General features: G+C 48.0%; 2 protein-coding genes across 3 annotated transcripts in view; both read left to right on the top strand.

Moving 5' to 3' along the window:
• The window catches only part of TIMELESS (timeless circadian regulator), a 36359-nt gene extending 27916 nt beyond the window's left edge, over positions 1–8443 (top strand). The window contains exons 24-29 of the mRNA XM_045789853.2: positions 35–212; positions 295–363; positions 486–604; positions 1536–1755; positions 1862–1966; positions 2097–8443. Of these exons, the coding sequence (XP_045645809.2) occupies positions 35–212; positions 295–363; positions 486–604; positions 1536–1755; positions 1862–1966; positions 2097–2170 (765 nt within the window). The 3' untranslated portion in view covers positions 2171–8443. The remainder of the gene's footprint in view (positions 1–34; positions 213–294; positions 364–485; positions 605–1535; positions 1756–1861; positions 1967–2096) is intronic.
• Positions 8444–9296: 853 nt separating this feature from the next.
• Positions 9297–12919, top strand: APOF (apolipoprotein F). 2 transcript variants are annotated; one of them, XM_087869066.1, is made up of 2 exons: positions 9297–9454; positions 11629–12919. In XM_087869066.1, exon 2 carries the CDS (start codon positions 11631–11633, stop codon positions 12468–12470), a length of 840 nt encoding a protein of 279 aa, XP_087725192.1. In that variant the 5' UTR covers positions 9297–9454; positions 11629–11630; the 3' UTR covers positions 12471–12919. The 2 variants fall into 2 exon arrangements, with proteins under 2 accessions (XP_087725192.1, XP_045645915.1); XM_045789959.2 differs by having other exon boundaries at positions 9346–9454; positions 11614–12919.
• Positions 12920–12980: the final 61 nt, after the last annotated feature.

The following is a 12980-nucleotide window of genomic DNA, read 5'->3' on the forward strand; positions in this document are numbered from 1 at the left end:
CCCTTTTTTCATTTCGCACCCCACTGAATTTTAGCTTAAGGGAGAGGAGTCCCAAAAAGATTTTTGCCAGGAAGATCTGGAAGAAGAAGAAAACCTGCCAGAGGAAGAGAGTGATGAGGATGAAGAGAAAGAGGAGGACTCAGAAGCAGATAAAGCCGAGTGTAGCCCAGTCCTTTCAGCGGAGACCCTTGGGCAAAGCCTGTCTCAGGAAGGTGAGGCCTCGGGCTGGGAGAGATGTCTCAGGTGGAGGGGTTGGCAGTCTGAGCCAGTGATAAGTTTCCCTCCTTCCTGTAGGCTTCTCTGCTCCCCTTCTGTGGCTCCAGAACTGCCTGATGCGAGTAGCGGACGATCGAGAAGAGGATGGTGAGGGGATAAATGACGGTTTTCGGCGCTGGGGTACTGGAGGCTGCCAGAGACCTGGGCGTGGGATGGACAACCCATTCTGGCTTCCGATCTTCACCACATGACCACTGACCCTGTCCTAGGCTGCTCCCAGCCAGTGCCTTTGGTGCCGCTGACGGAAGAAAATGAGGAAGCGATGGAAAATGAGCAGTTTCAACAGCTATTGCGCAAGCTAGGGGTTCGGCCTCCTGCCTCTGGACAGGTAAATACACCAGTTCCACTTTCATACACGGCGGCATGTTGTACAGTACATCTCTTCCTCTTCCTTGCAGTTGCCATCTCTGACCTCCTTTCTGGTTAGCTCTGACCGAGGCTCCGGCAGCAGCCGTCCTTTTCATCTTCTCTGATCTCCTCGTCCCTAGTTCCACTTTCTGTGCTGCCCCCCCCAAGTTATCTTTCTAAAGTAGAGTTTTGATTTTATCACTCCCCTGTCCAGAGCACCGGGCGGTTCCCCACTGTTGGTGGGACAGAGTCCACAGGGTCTGTGAGGCATGCCTGGCCTTGGCCAGCTGTTGTAGCCTCACGGCCATGCCACCCACACACTTCCGTTTCACCGTCATCATCCTGGACTACTTTCCATACTTCCCAACAGCTGATCGTGCCAGTCCCTCCACTGGATGGCTCTGGCCACACATACAAGGCGACACTCACCTATCACCCATCTTCCTGACGAACCTCCACTCAGCCTTCAAGAGTCAGTTCAGTTGTCCCCTCCCCAGAGAAGCAGTCCCTATCACTCCTTCAACCCCCGAAGGGAAAGTAGTAACTTTGGTAGCTGGGGTTTGCTCATTCCTGTGATGTAACCCCAATCCTGTGATGTTACAGTGTGTTCTTTCTTCCACTAGATTGTGGGCTTCTTGAAACCAGGGATCATATCTGATTCACCTTTAGATCCCCAGTATCCATTCATTGATTTATTTAATAACTGATTTTACTGGGATTTTACTGACGTATCAGGCACTGTGCTGGACATTGTGCATATATTGGATAAATAAGCAACAAGTGGAATTTACAGCCTTTGTGGATCTTCACCAATGTCAGATCATATTTATTCAGTGAATAATATCAAGATCTGGTGAACTAGAGTCGCTCCTTTCTTATTACTCCCATTTTCAACTTCTTTGCTCCTGTAGGAAACCTTCTGGAGAATTCCGGCCAAGCTGAGTCCTACCCAGCTCCGGAGGGTGGCAGCTTCCTTGAGTCAGCCAGAGGAAAAACTTCAGCCAGGACCAGAACCTGAAGTCCCCGGAGAGCAAGGCCCTGAAGAGGAGCACCAAAAGGAGCACCGTTCACAGGCCCTAAGGGCCCTCGTGTTAGCCCGAAAAAAGAGAGCTGGCCTGGTGTCCCCAGAGGGTAAGACCACTTACCTATTGGGTATTTACTATGGGCCAGCCATGTTGTTCGAGAGGGCTGATGAGGGCCCGGTTCCCTAATTCCATGCCTCTTATGGTCATTTCAGAGGAGGGGGCTGCTGGTGAGAAAGAACAGCTAAAAATGGCACCCCGGAAGCGACAACTGCTAGACAGCGATGAGGAACAGGAGAAAGACGAGGGCAGGAGCAAAGGTAAGGAGTGTGAATGGGATTTGCTTTTTCTTCTGACCTCTAGCACTCTTCTCCTCAGTCCTGAAGATCAGTGCTACTCCCCCTTAACATATTTAGATACTCTCTCTTCTCACCCCTGTCATTCCCATAGCCCCAGAGTCCAGAGCTTCAGAAATCCAAAAGAAGAAACGGTTCCAGATTGAGGATGAAGATGAGAGCGACTAAAGAGCCGGAAGTTTCGGGGAAGGGGTAGACCGTTTTTAGGTGGGGAATTTAAGTTAGAGTTCAGAGGGTCACACAGGACTCAGAAACTCCTCTTACCAGACAGAAGCAGTAGAGTCCTGGGGTTCAGGAAGTTCAGGCAATGGCGTTGGACTCCTCTGCAATCACTCCTTGCTTCTCCCAGTTTTAGCAGTATGCCTCAGTAGCTCCCCGGGGACTTACCCCTCTTCTTCTAGGATCCATTTCTTTGGGTTAGTTGTGCCCCTTACCAAATGGGAGAAGTGAGCGACATATAGAAGGCACCTTGGACCCCTTTTGGCTTTCTGCTAGAGATGGGTCACAGCACCGGATGGGGAGCTTTGTGGCATGATGGGTGGGGGTGTTGCACCATTTTTAAAAGGCACCAGATGCTCGCATCCTCGTTTCTTTCCTGTGATCACCTGCTAGACACCAGACTGAACCTAATTCCTGCAGTTGAGGTAGGGTTAGGACGCAGTACTCTCTAGATGGTGAATGTGTTTGGTGTTAAATTCAACGCGTTTAATTAAATTAAAAGTTGCCAGTGTTGATCTGACATGCCAGTCTGTCTAACTACCCCAGCCTTCCACCTGCTATGTTCTTAGAAGAACTTTTAACTCTTCGGGTTCAAAGAAACCATCACCTGTCGCTTTTCTCCTGCCTTCCCCACAGAAGACACGAAAACATTCTTCCCTTCCAGACCCTTTGTCTAGGATCAATTTTGAAGGTGACAGGTGTATGCAGCAGGAAGAAGCACGAGCCACAAAAGGAGCAGAAGCCAGTTCGCCAGCTTGGGGCGGAGTGGAGGGTAAAGTCTGGGCCAGAAAGAGATGGATAAAAATGACAAATGTCACGTCCTTCCCAACTCTCGGAACCCGTCGGCTTTCTGGCTCCCTGTGTTTCTGGCTAAGGTAGGGTGAAGGAGAGGTTCAGGAAATAACCATTCAGATCAGGGAGAGCCCTAGGTAAAGGATGCGTCTCACTGTCTTGCTTTTCCGACTTGGGTTTTTTTTTTTTCCTCCCACAGCCTCTAAAGGTAGGGGTGAAGCTATCTCCAGGGTAATTGAAGTTTCCAAGGGCCGAGACACTTCCCAGCTCAGACCAGTCTTGGCATATCTTTATGCCATGCCTTTCCCCACTTCCCAACCCGAGACTGCTTCTTTTCAGCAGGGCTGTTCCTGCACCTCTGCTGTGTCCTGCTGTCCCCACTGGCTGTCTCTACTTGAAATGCCCTGAAAGGGGCCCTGACCTGCCCGCCTTCTTTGAAACTTCCAGCCCCAATTTCTTCTACCAGTTTCTCTTACCAGGTGTAGACCATTTACTGTGATTGGGTACAGAAGTATTGCTGTCCTTTTCCGTTTATTTACCCTGTAGTTTTGAAAATTTTTATTTACTTTATTTTTTATTTTCTTTCTTTATTTTTTGTAGCAGCAAAGCAAGGTTTATTGAGGTGATAGTACAAAGGTGATAGGTGATAGTACAAAGCTTCTGAAGAGGGAGGGGCCCAGAGAAGGTTGCCCTTGAAAAATTTTTTTTAAAGATTATATTTATTAGGGAGGAAGAGAGAGCGAGTGAGCACGAGTGGGGGAGGGGCAGAGGGAGAAGCAGACTCCGCACTGAGCAGGGAGCCCGACGTGGGGCTCAATCCCGGGACCCTGGGATCATGGCCTGAGCCAAAACCAAGAGGCAGATGCCCAGCCAACTGAGCCACCCAGGTGCCCGCACTGTGGCAATTTCTTAAAATAAGACACCAGTGAAGTTTGGTGCATTGACTGACCGTTCCTTTCACGAGTGATTTCTCTGTAGCACGTGACGCTGCTCAACAGCATTCCCCACAGCAGATTGAGGAGTCACAGTTGGAGTCAATCCCCTCAGACCCGCTACTGCTTTCCCCACAGCAGAGCTTCTCTCACAGTTGGAGTCAGTCCCCTCAGACCCGCTACTGCTTTCCCCACAGCAGAGCTTCTCTCACAGTTGGAGTCAGTCCCCTCAGACCCGCTACTGCTTTACCAACGAGGCTGAATATAATCTAAATTCTTTGCTGTCGTTTCAACGGTCTTCACAGCGTCTTCACCAGAAGTAGATTCCATCTCAAGAAACCACTTCCTTTGTTCATCTGTGAGAAGCAGCTACTTACCTGAGAAGGTTTCATCGTGAGGTGGTAGCAATTGAATCCCATCCTCAGGCTCCACTTCTTATTCTCGTGCTCTAGCTCTTTCCACCGCATCTGCAGTGACCGCCTCCGCTGACGTCTTGAACCCTTCAAAGTCATCCTTGAGAGTTGGAATCAACTTCTCCCAAACTCCTGTTCATGTTCACACTTTGGCCTCTTCCCATGAATCACAAATATTCTTTTTTTAAACTTTTTTTTTTAAGATTTTATTTATTTATTTGACAGAGCGAGAGCACAAGCAGGGAGGAAGCAGTAGAGGGAGAGGGAGAAGCAGGTTCCCCACTGAGCAGGCCGACATGGGACTCGATCCCAGGACTCTGGGATCACGTCTGAGCCAAAGGCAGGCAACTTAACCAACTGAGCCACCCAGGAGCCCCATGAGTGTTCTTGATGGCATCTAGCATGGTGACTCCATTCCAAAAGATTTTCAATTGACTTGGCTCAGATCCATCAGAGGAATCACTATCTATGGGAGCCTTACAAAATATGTTACTCAAGTAATAAGACTCAAAAGCCAGAATTACTCCTTGATCCATGGGCTGCAGACTGTATGTTGCATTAGCAGGCATGAAAACAATCTCATTGGACATCTCCATCAGAGTTCTTGGGTGACCAGGTGCCTTGTCAATGAGCAGTCATATTTTGAAAGGAATCTTCTTTTCTGAGAAGTAGGTCTCAACAGTGGGCTTAAAACATTCAATACACCATATTCCAAATAGATGTGCTGGGGGGCACCTGGATGGCTCAGTTAAGCATCTGCCTTCTGGCTCAGGTCGTGATCTCAGGGTCCTGGGATCGAGCCCCACATGGGGCTCCCTGCTCAGCAGGGAGTCTGCTTCTCCGTCTCCTCCCTGCTTGTGCTCTCTCTCTCAAATAACTAAATGACCTGAGCCGAAGGCAGCCTCTTAACTGACTGAGCCACCCAGGCGCCCCTAGGTCTGGATAACTGGCAGTGGCTGCTCGTGAGCACCTGCCGCTTCACCTTGTACTTTGATGTTATGGAGACGGCTTCTTTCCTTAAACCTCCTGAGCCAACCTCTGCTAGCTTCCAGCTTTTCTTCTGCAGCTTCCTCACCTCTCAGCCTTCATCGAATTGAAGGGTTTTAGGGCCCTGCTTATAGTTAGTACAGGTCTGCTGGTGATGCGTCCTTCCAGATTTTGAATGTATTTTTAAGGTAAAATTCAGATAACAATTCAGCATTTCAAACATTTTAAGGTGTACAATTCATTGGCTTTTGTTACATGCAGTGTTTTGCGTTCATCACTGCTATCTAATTCTAGACCATTTTCATCACCCAAAAAAGAGACCACATGCTCATTATGTTTAATAATCTTTCACTTGCTTCCCAGGTTTTCGTTTTTGTTTTTTTCCCTCCATCCAGCTACTGACGTCTAAGGGAGAGTTCTTGAGGCTGTGGTTAGGGCTCCAGGAAACTGATTCTCTCCCTTAAATTCTGCCACCCAGGTTCATAGGGCAAATAAAAGGTTGGACTGCAGCTGTTGCCAAAAGAGTTTAAGAGAGCGAGTCACATGTTACGTTGGTTCTGCCCCCAGAGTACCCGCTCCTCATTTCTGACCTTGAGGCCTACCGTAGCTGACCCTCTAAGATTCCTCGTCCTAGTCTCCTCTTCCCTTTCATTCTTGTTTTATTCTCCCTGCAGAATGCCTTTTAGAATGTGGTTCCGATCATGTCATTGCCCTGCTCAAGAGCATTTGATGGTCTCCCGTTTCTTTCGGGACAGAGTCTGGATCCAGGATAGCACGCCTCATCTCGGCAAGTCTCTGCAGCTTCAGCTGCCGTCACCGTGCCCACATTTCACACTGTTGCCCTGCCCAACTTTATTTTTTAAGATTTTTTTTTAAAGTAATCTCCACATCCAACACGGGGCTCGAACTTATCACCCTGAAATTAAGAGTCGCATGCACTACTGACTGAGCCAGCCATGCGCCCCAGCCCCTCAGACTATTTTGAATCACCCTCACAGAGCAGGCCTTTTCCTGCACCAGACTATTGATTATGGCAGTCCCTCTGCTGGTGGGCTCTATCCAACTCCTATCTCATCCTTCTAGAATCAGCTCAAATGTGCTTGCTTTTGTGATGCAGTCTTTGTCACTCTTGGAACCTCAAACCACAAGCAATCACTTTTCTAGCTGGGATTTGTTCATTCCCCTGATAAAGTGCCAACCTTACAGTGTTTCATCTGGTTTGTTCTTTTTGCCGTTAGACTGTGAGCTCCGTGAAAGGATTATGTCTAATTCACCTTTAGGTCCCAAAGGCGCATTTATTACTATATCCAGTTAATACATACATGTATTCAGTGCCTCCTGTAGAGTCGCCATTTTGGGCGTTGGGCATTAACTGGAGTGCTTGCTAAAGACCAGCCATATGTAGGTGAATACAGCGATATTAATAAGGGTCCCAGTGCTAGCAGATCGTCACCAGTGCAGTGTTAAGCACGAGGTAGCTGTTAATACTAACAATGTGCTGATCTAGAGGCTGGTTCTTTTCTCTTTGCTGCCATTTTCAACTTCTTTGATGCCATAGGAAAACTTCCTGTGGAATCCAGGCAAGCTGAAGCCGAAGAAAGTTAGAAGATTCTTTTTTTTTTTTTTAAGATTTTATTTTTAAGTAATCTCTAAACACCCAGCATGGGGCCTAAACTTACACAACCTCAAGATCTGGAGTCACATGCTCTACCACCTGACCAGCCAGGCGCTCCAAGTTAGAGGATTCTTTAAGTCACTCAGAGGAAAGTTTCAGCCAGAGCTGGAACCTGAGGTCTCTGGAGAGCAATGGCCTGGTGAGGAGTGCTAAGCACAAGCCCTGGGGGCCGTCCGTAAGCCAGCAAAAGGAGAGGAGCCCTGGTGTCCCTACGGGAGAACAGCGGGACTGCTCTCTGTTGTATGTACGTACCAGCCACACTGCTCTAGGGGGCTGACGGCATTAACTTTGATGCCTCCTGTTTCAGGGGACACCAGGCTGATAGGGAATGGTAGCTAAAACAGCACCCAAGATTTTTAGGGCAGTGAAAAGTACTCTGTATGGTACCGTAAAGGTAAATGTGTGACATTATATATTTCCTAAAACCCAGAGAACTATAGAATGCAAAGAATTAAACCCTAATGTAAACTAGGGACTTGAGTAATAATAATAATACATAATGAGATAAATAACTTTAATATAGTAATCAAATGTACCACACTAATGTAAGATGTTAATACAGGAAATATTTTAGTATTTGGGGACTGTATTTAATGCTCAATTTTCCTATAAACCTAAAACTACTCTAAAAAATGAACCACTGGAATGCCTGGGAGTCTCAGCCGGTTAAGCGTCTGCCTTTGGCTCAGGTCATGATCCCAGGACCCTGGGATCGAGTCCCACTTTGGGCTCCTTGCTCCGCGGGGAGCCTGCTTCTCCCTCTGCCTGCTGCTCTCCCTGCTTGTGCTCTCCCTCACTCTCTCAAATAAATAAAAAAATTTTAAAAGAACAAAAAATAAAAATAAACTACTAAAAAAAATACCTCTACTAATTGAAACAACAACCAAAAAAATTCAGCTGACAACTGATGGGAATTGATGAGGAACAGGTGGAAGAAAAGGACAGGAGCAAAGGTAGGGAGTGTGACTGGGGGATCCTTCTGTCATTTTTCTCCTTGGTCCTGGAGAAAAACTCATCACCATTTTTCTTGCCCCTACCATATTTACGCATTCTTTTCTCTCTCCCCTGTCACTCCCAAGGCACTAGAGTTGGAAATTGGAGGAATTTCAACCAAAAGCCACTTTCATATTGAGGGGGGTGGTGATGCTGACTGGCAAACTGGATGTAAAGATAGGCCCGGTTATTGATGGCGAACTCGAGTCAGAAGTGGGAGGATCTGGGGTGTCTGGGTGGCTCAGTCATTAAGCGTCTGCCTTCCGCTCAGGGCGTGATCCCAGAGTCCTGGGATCGAGCCCCGCATCGGGCTCCCTGCTCGGCTGGGAGCCCGCTTCTCTCTCTCCCACTCGCCCTGCTTGTGTTCCCTCTCTCACTGGCTGTCTCTCTCTCTGTCAAATAAATAAACAAAATCTTTAAAAAAGAAAAAGTGGGAGAATCTGACAGGACCCAAAAACTTCCCTGAGCCTTGAGGTGCTCCGTGGATTTAGAGTGCAGGAATTTCAGGCAGCAGGCTGGATGTCTCTAGATCCCGTTCTTCCTTCTCCCAATTTTAGGATTGTGTCCCAGTAGCTCCCTGAAGACTTATTCCTCTTGTTCTAGAAAACTTCCCCCCCCCATTTCTTTTTGATCTGTAGAGCCCCTCCCGGGACTGAGAGAAGTAAGATAGGAGAAGGAACCTGGGATTTGTTTATTAGCCTAATGCCTTGGGCCATCTGCCAGAGATAGGTCATAGCACCAGTGAGGAACCTGTATGGCGAAACGATGGGATGTTTGCACCAGTTTTTAGGAGGCACCATATGCCATCGTTCCCTGTTTCCCAGACTAGGGAACCCCTGATCTAGACCCCTGGAAATGAGAAATGAAGATCAATTCCTGCACTGATACAGGCTTAGAAAGAGGCGCTATCAGGGTAATGCATGTGTTTAACTAGAGTATTGTGCTGGGATAACACGACAAAAATAAAAGTTGCTCTGATTTGATCTGACTTGCCGGTAGATTCTATTTTCTCATTTTTCTACCTGGTAAGTCCATTGAATGAGAACTGTTTTGGGGCCTCCTGCCCAGAAATCATTGGCATTCCTGCCTTTTGCCTCCCTGCTTCCCCAGAAGAGACTGGGGAATTTTTCCTGATCTAGGTTCAGGTCTAGAGAAATCCTTAGGGTGACAGGGATATGAGGCAGGAAGAGCAGTTAGCCACAAAGGGCGATGGCCCTTTTGTCAGCATGGGGCAAAGGTGAGGGGGAAAAGCCTGAGCCAGGAAGAGGTGGATAAATATTTGTGAACATCTGTCCTGCACTGTTTTCAGAAGGGCCAACTTTTTTTGGCTGGGGTGTAGAGAAGGTGAGCCCTAGGAAGTTGTCATTCAGATTAGAGAAGCACCGAGGAAAGGACGTGTTTGGGCCATCTTGTTCCTCCGGCTTGTTTCTTTCTGGAGCAGGTGAGGACTGCCCACAGCTTGTAAGGGTGGGGGTGAAGCTATGTCCAGGGTAACTGAAGTTCCCAAGGGTAGAGCCACTTCTTAGCTCTGAGTGGTCTTGGTGTCTGTTTATCCCAAGCCTTTCCCCACTTCCCACCCCGACCACTACTTCCTTCCTGTTTCCTGTGAGCTGTTCCTGCTGACCCACCATGAGCCAGGCTGTGCTGCTCTTTTGCTGTGTCTTTTTTTAAATTATTTTTAAGATTTTATTTTTAAGTAATCTCTACACTCAACATAGGGCTCGAACTTATAGCCCTGAGATCGAGTCTCATGCTCTACCAACTGGGCCAGCCAGGCACCCCTTTGCTGTGTCTTGCTGTCCGCGTTGGCTGTCTCTCCAAGAAATGCCCAGAAAGGGGCCCTGAACTTCCAGCCATCTTTCACAAAAACTGGCCATCCTCCAAACACACTCTCCAGCCAGGTCCCTCTTCCAGATCCCAAGACCTGCCCAGATCTCTTGCACACTGCCCCCTCCTTAGCCCCTCTGCCTGAGTACCTATCCAGCTCAGCTCTGGGGGTGGCCCTGGAGGAGGCTGGTCACCCGACTGAGGCCCAGGCTCTGCAGCTTCAGCTTGTTAGGGTGGGAGGGAAGGACATCGCTGAAACTGCCCCCCCCCACCATGAGAGGAGAGCACAATGAGGAGAAAAGCATTGGCAATACTAAGGTCACTCGGAGGGATCTGGGGGGGCCTGCAGGGAAGCTTGGATGAACCTAACAGCTGTTTACCCTGAGGACTGTATTGCCGGTGGCGAATACACACATGGGCGTGCTAGGTCCTCCAGCCGTCTGCCGTGCTGCCGAGGTCAGTATCCCCTAGAGCTGCAGGAATGAGTGCTGGGAGTGTGAGGAAGAATTGGGCAAAAAGCTGAAGAAACCTGGAAGTTAAGAACCTCTCAGTGTCTACAGATGATGATAATTTATCAAATGTTCCACAGTTATTTGGGAGTGCTTTATGGAGAGATTCGTTCAGGAATTTGTCTAGGTTTACTTCAGATATTCAATGCCACTTAGGCAACAAGTCTCTCTTCTCAGGACTATGCTCAAGGATGGGACATAGTAAGTAGTTAGAAATGTAGAAGACCAGGGGCGCCTGGGGGGCTCAGTCAGTTAGGCATCTGCCCTCGGCTCAGGTCATGATCCCATGGATCCTAGGATCGAGCCCTGCGTTGGACTCCCTGCTCAGCAGAGTCTGCTTCCCTCTCCCTCTGCCCCTCTCCCCTGCTCCTGTGTGCGCTCGCTCTCTCTCAAATAAATGAAATCTTTAAAACAAAGAAAAACAAATGTAGAAGACCGCTCAGGACAGATGTACTTTATTTCATGCCAGTGCTAAAACACACGTGACTGGTGTTAGCCTTGACCCTCTCCACTTAGTAGTTCCCGGCCCCTCTTATTCCATTTTTCTTTTTCTTTCTTTCTTTTTTATTTATTTATTTTTTGGGTCTTTTCTTTCAGTCATCATATACTGTGCGTGTAATATGTACTAAGCATGAGAGGTGATTTGACCTTTTTCTCATTCATCCACCCTGTACTAAATCCTAACTTAATTCTTAAACTGAAAAGAGATACAATGAGAGAGAGAATCACAGATATCTAGTCTCTCCTAACTCTGGGTCTCCCAGCTCATATCATGAGCTAGAGTGGAAAAGTGACAGGAACGTGTAGGAAATGCCAAGGAATAGGGTCTTAGGTGTTGAGGTCAATGTGTGACAAGGGGACAAGGTTTGAGCAGCCAATACAAATGGACAAATATTTGCAGAGATTGCATCTTACTGATTATGGGGAAAAGCAAATATCTCCTCTCTTCATGGGGCAGAGGAGGAGGCAGAACTGGATCAAGGAGCAACCAAACTTATCAAAACATTCTCACTTCGCGCCTGAACTTTGTGGTACTTTGGGGCCCCTATAAATGGGTGGAAATGAGGCAGAGGATGTCTGTGGTGACTGGAAGATCGGGAAGGCCAAGTGGGAACAATTAGGCTGCATTTCCTGATTCTTGGGCCTTTGCCTAAAATAACAAGTCTGGAGATGATGGATGGGGTGTGCCCTGAGCCACGGGCTCATTTCAGACCACAGCCCTTAGGGAAATGGTTTGTATGTTTCTGGTTTCTCCCCTCTCCAGTGTACTCTGTTTCAGACATGAGTGGCTTCAGATCCATCACGATACAAGTTGAGCTGCTTTTTTGCTACCTCTTGCTGCACCCTGTGGATGTCATTTCATATGGAAACCGGACAAATATTCCCTCATCCTTGAGACCCTGGCCACCTTCCTCAGACCCCTTGTCCTGCCAGACACTGCTCCCAAAGTCCCTGCCTGGCTTCACCCACATGGCTCCTCTACCCAAGTTCCTGGTAGCCTTGCCACTGGTGATCGCCCTGGAAAAAGCCGGTTGCCTGGCTGATGTCTGGACCCTGCAACTTCAGCTGTACCGCCAGGGGGGTATACAAGCTACACAGAAACTCATCCAACATCTTCAAGAGCTCCAGAAAAGCAGAAGCACAGGGAGGGCAGTTTCAGTGGATGCCCTGGTCTCTGCTCTACAGCTGTTGGCCAGGGAGCAACCAGGCCCCAAACGGGCCCAACGCTCCCTCCCTATCAATGACTGTGACCAGGAGCAGGAGCGAGGCGTGCACAATATACTCCAGTGGTTTCCAGGAGTGGACACCTACTACAATCTTGGCACAGCTTTGTATTACGCTGCTCAGAACTGTCCAGTCAAGGCCAAGGAACGAGGCCAAGATGGGGTCATAGATATGGGTTATGACCTTCTGATGACCATGGCTGGATTGTCTGGAGGACCCACAGGACTACTAATCAACGCTGCACTTAAACCTGCAGTGAAGGCTGGGATTGAACAGTTGATCCAGTATTACTATGTGAAAGAGGCAAACACCGCTCTGCCAGAGATCAGCAGGGGGGCCTGGGGGGGGACCTCAGATGTGAGTGACCTGGAAGAAACAACTACCGTGGCCTTTTAGTGTTGGTTCAACTTGCTGATTAGTTCAGGGCTTATTTAATGGCTATGATTTAGATCCTGGGAATGGCAGTCTTGGGATATAAAAGGTGATGATCACGGAATGAAAAAATCTAATATTTTGACAAGCTGTAATGTGTGTATGTTCAAAATCCAAATCTCTGGTTTGTTATCAAGGAGGAAGGCAGTGCTGTAAAATGGAGGAATTTTAAAGTTTGGGGTTTGGAGTCCGAGGATTTGGATTTGAATCCAGGCTCCACTTGTAAGAGCCTCAGTGATCGCTGACCAATAACAATTTTTCTCCAAGCTCAGTTTTTAAAACGTCTGAAGTAGTGGTAATCCTTTTCACCTGGCTGGGTTTTGTGGCAATTAAAAACGATACAATGAACCTCAAATTCTTAGCAACGTACCATCAAAAATATTTATGACTACAAAATATACAAAAAAATATTATGACTACAGCTCGTCCTTTCCTATCCCAAAGTGTCCCACCTCTCATGGAGCGCTCAGAGCC

The sequence above is a fragment of the Ursus americanus genome, chromosome 17 (assembly GCF_024610735.1).
Source record: "Ursus americanus isolate L20-20 chromosome 17, mUrsAme1.1.p, whole genome shotgun sequence".
Taxonomy (NCBI): domain Eukaryota; kingdom Metazoa; phylum Chordata; class Mammalia; order Carnivora; family Ursidae; genus Ursus; species Ursus americanus.

Excerpts from the sequence above, each read along its gene's own strand:
- APOF (XM_087869066.1), top strand. The coding sequence starts at position 11,631 with ATGAGTGGCTTCAGATCCATCACGATACAAGTTGAGCTGCTTTTTTGC.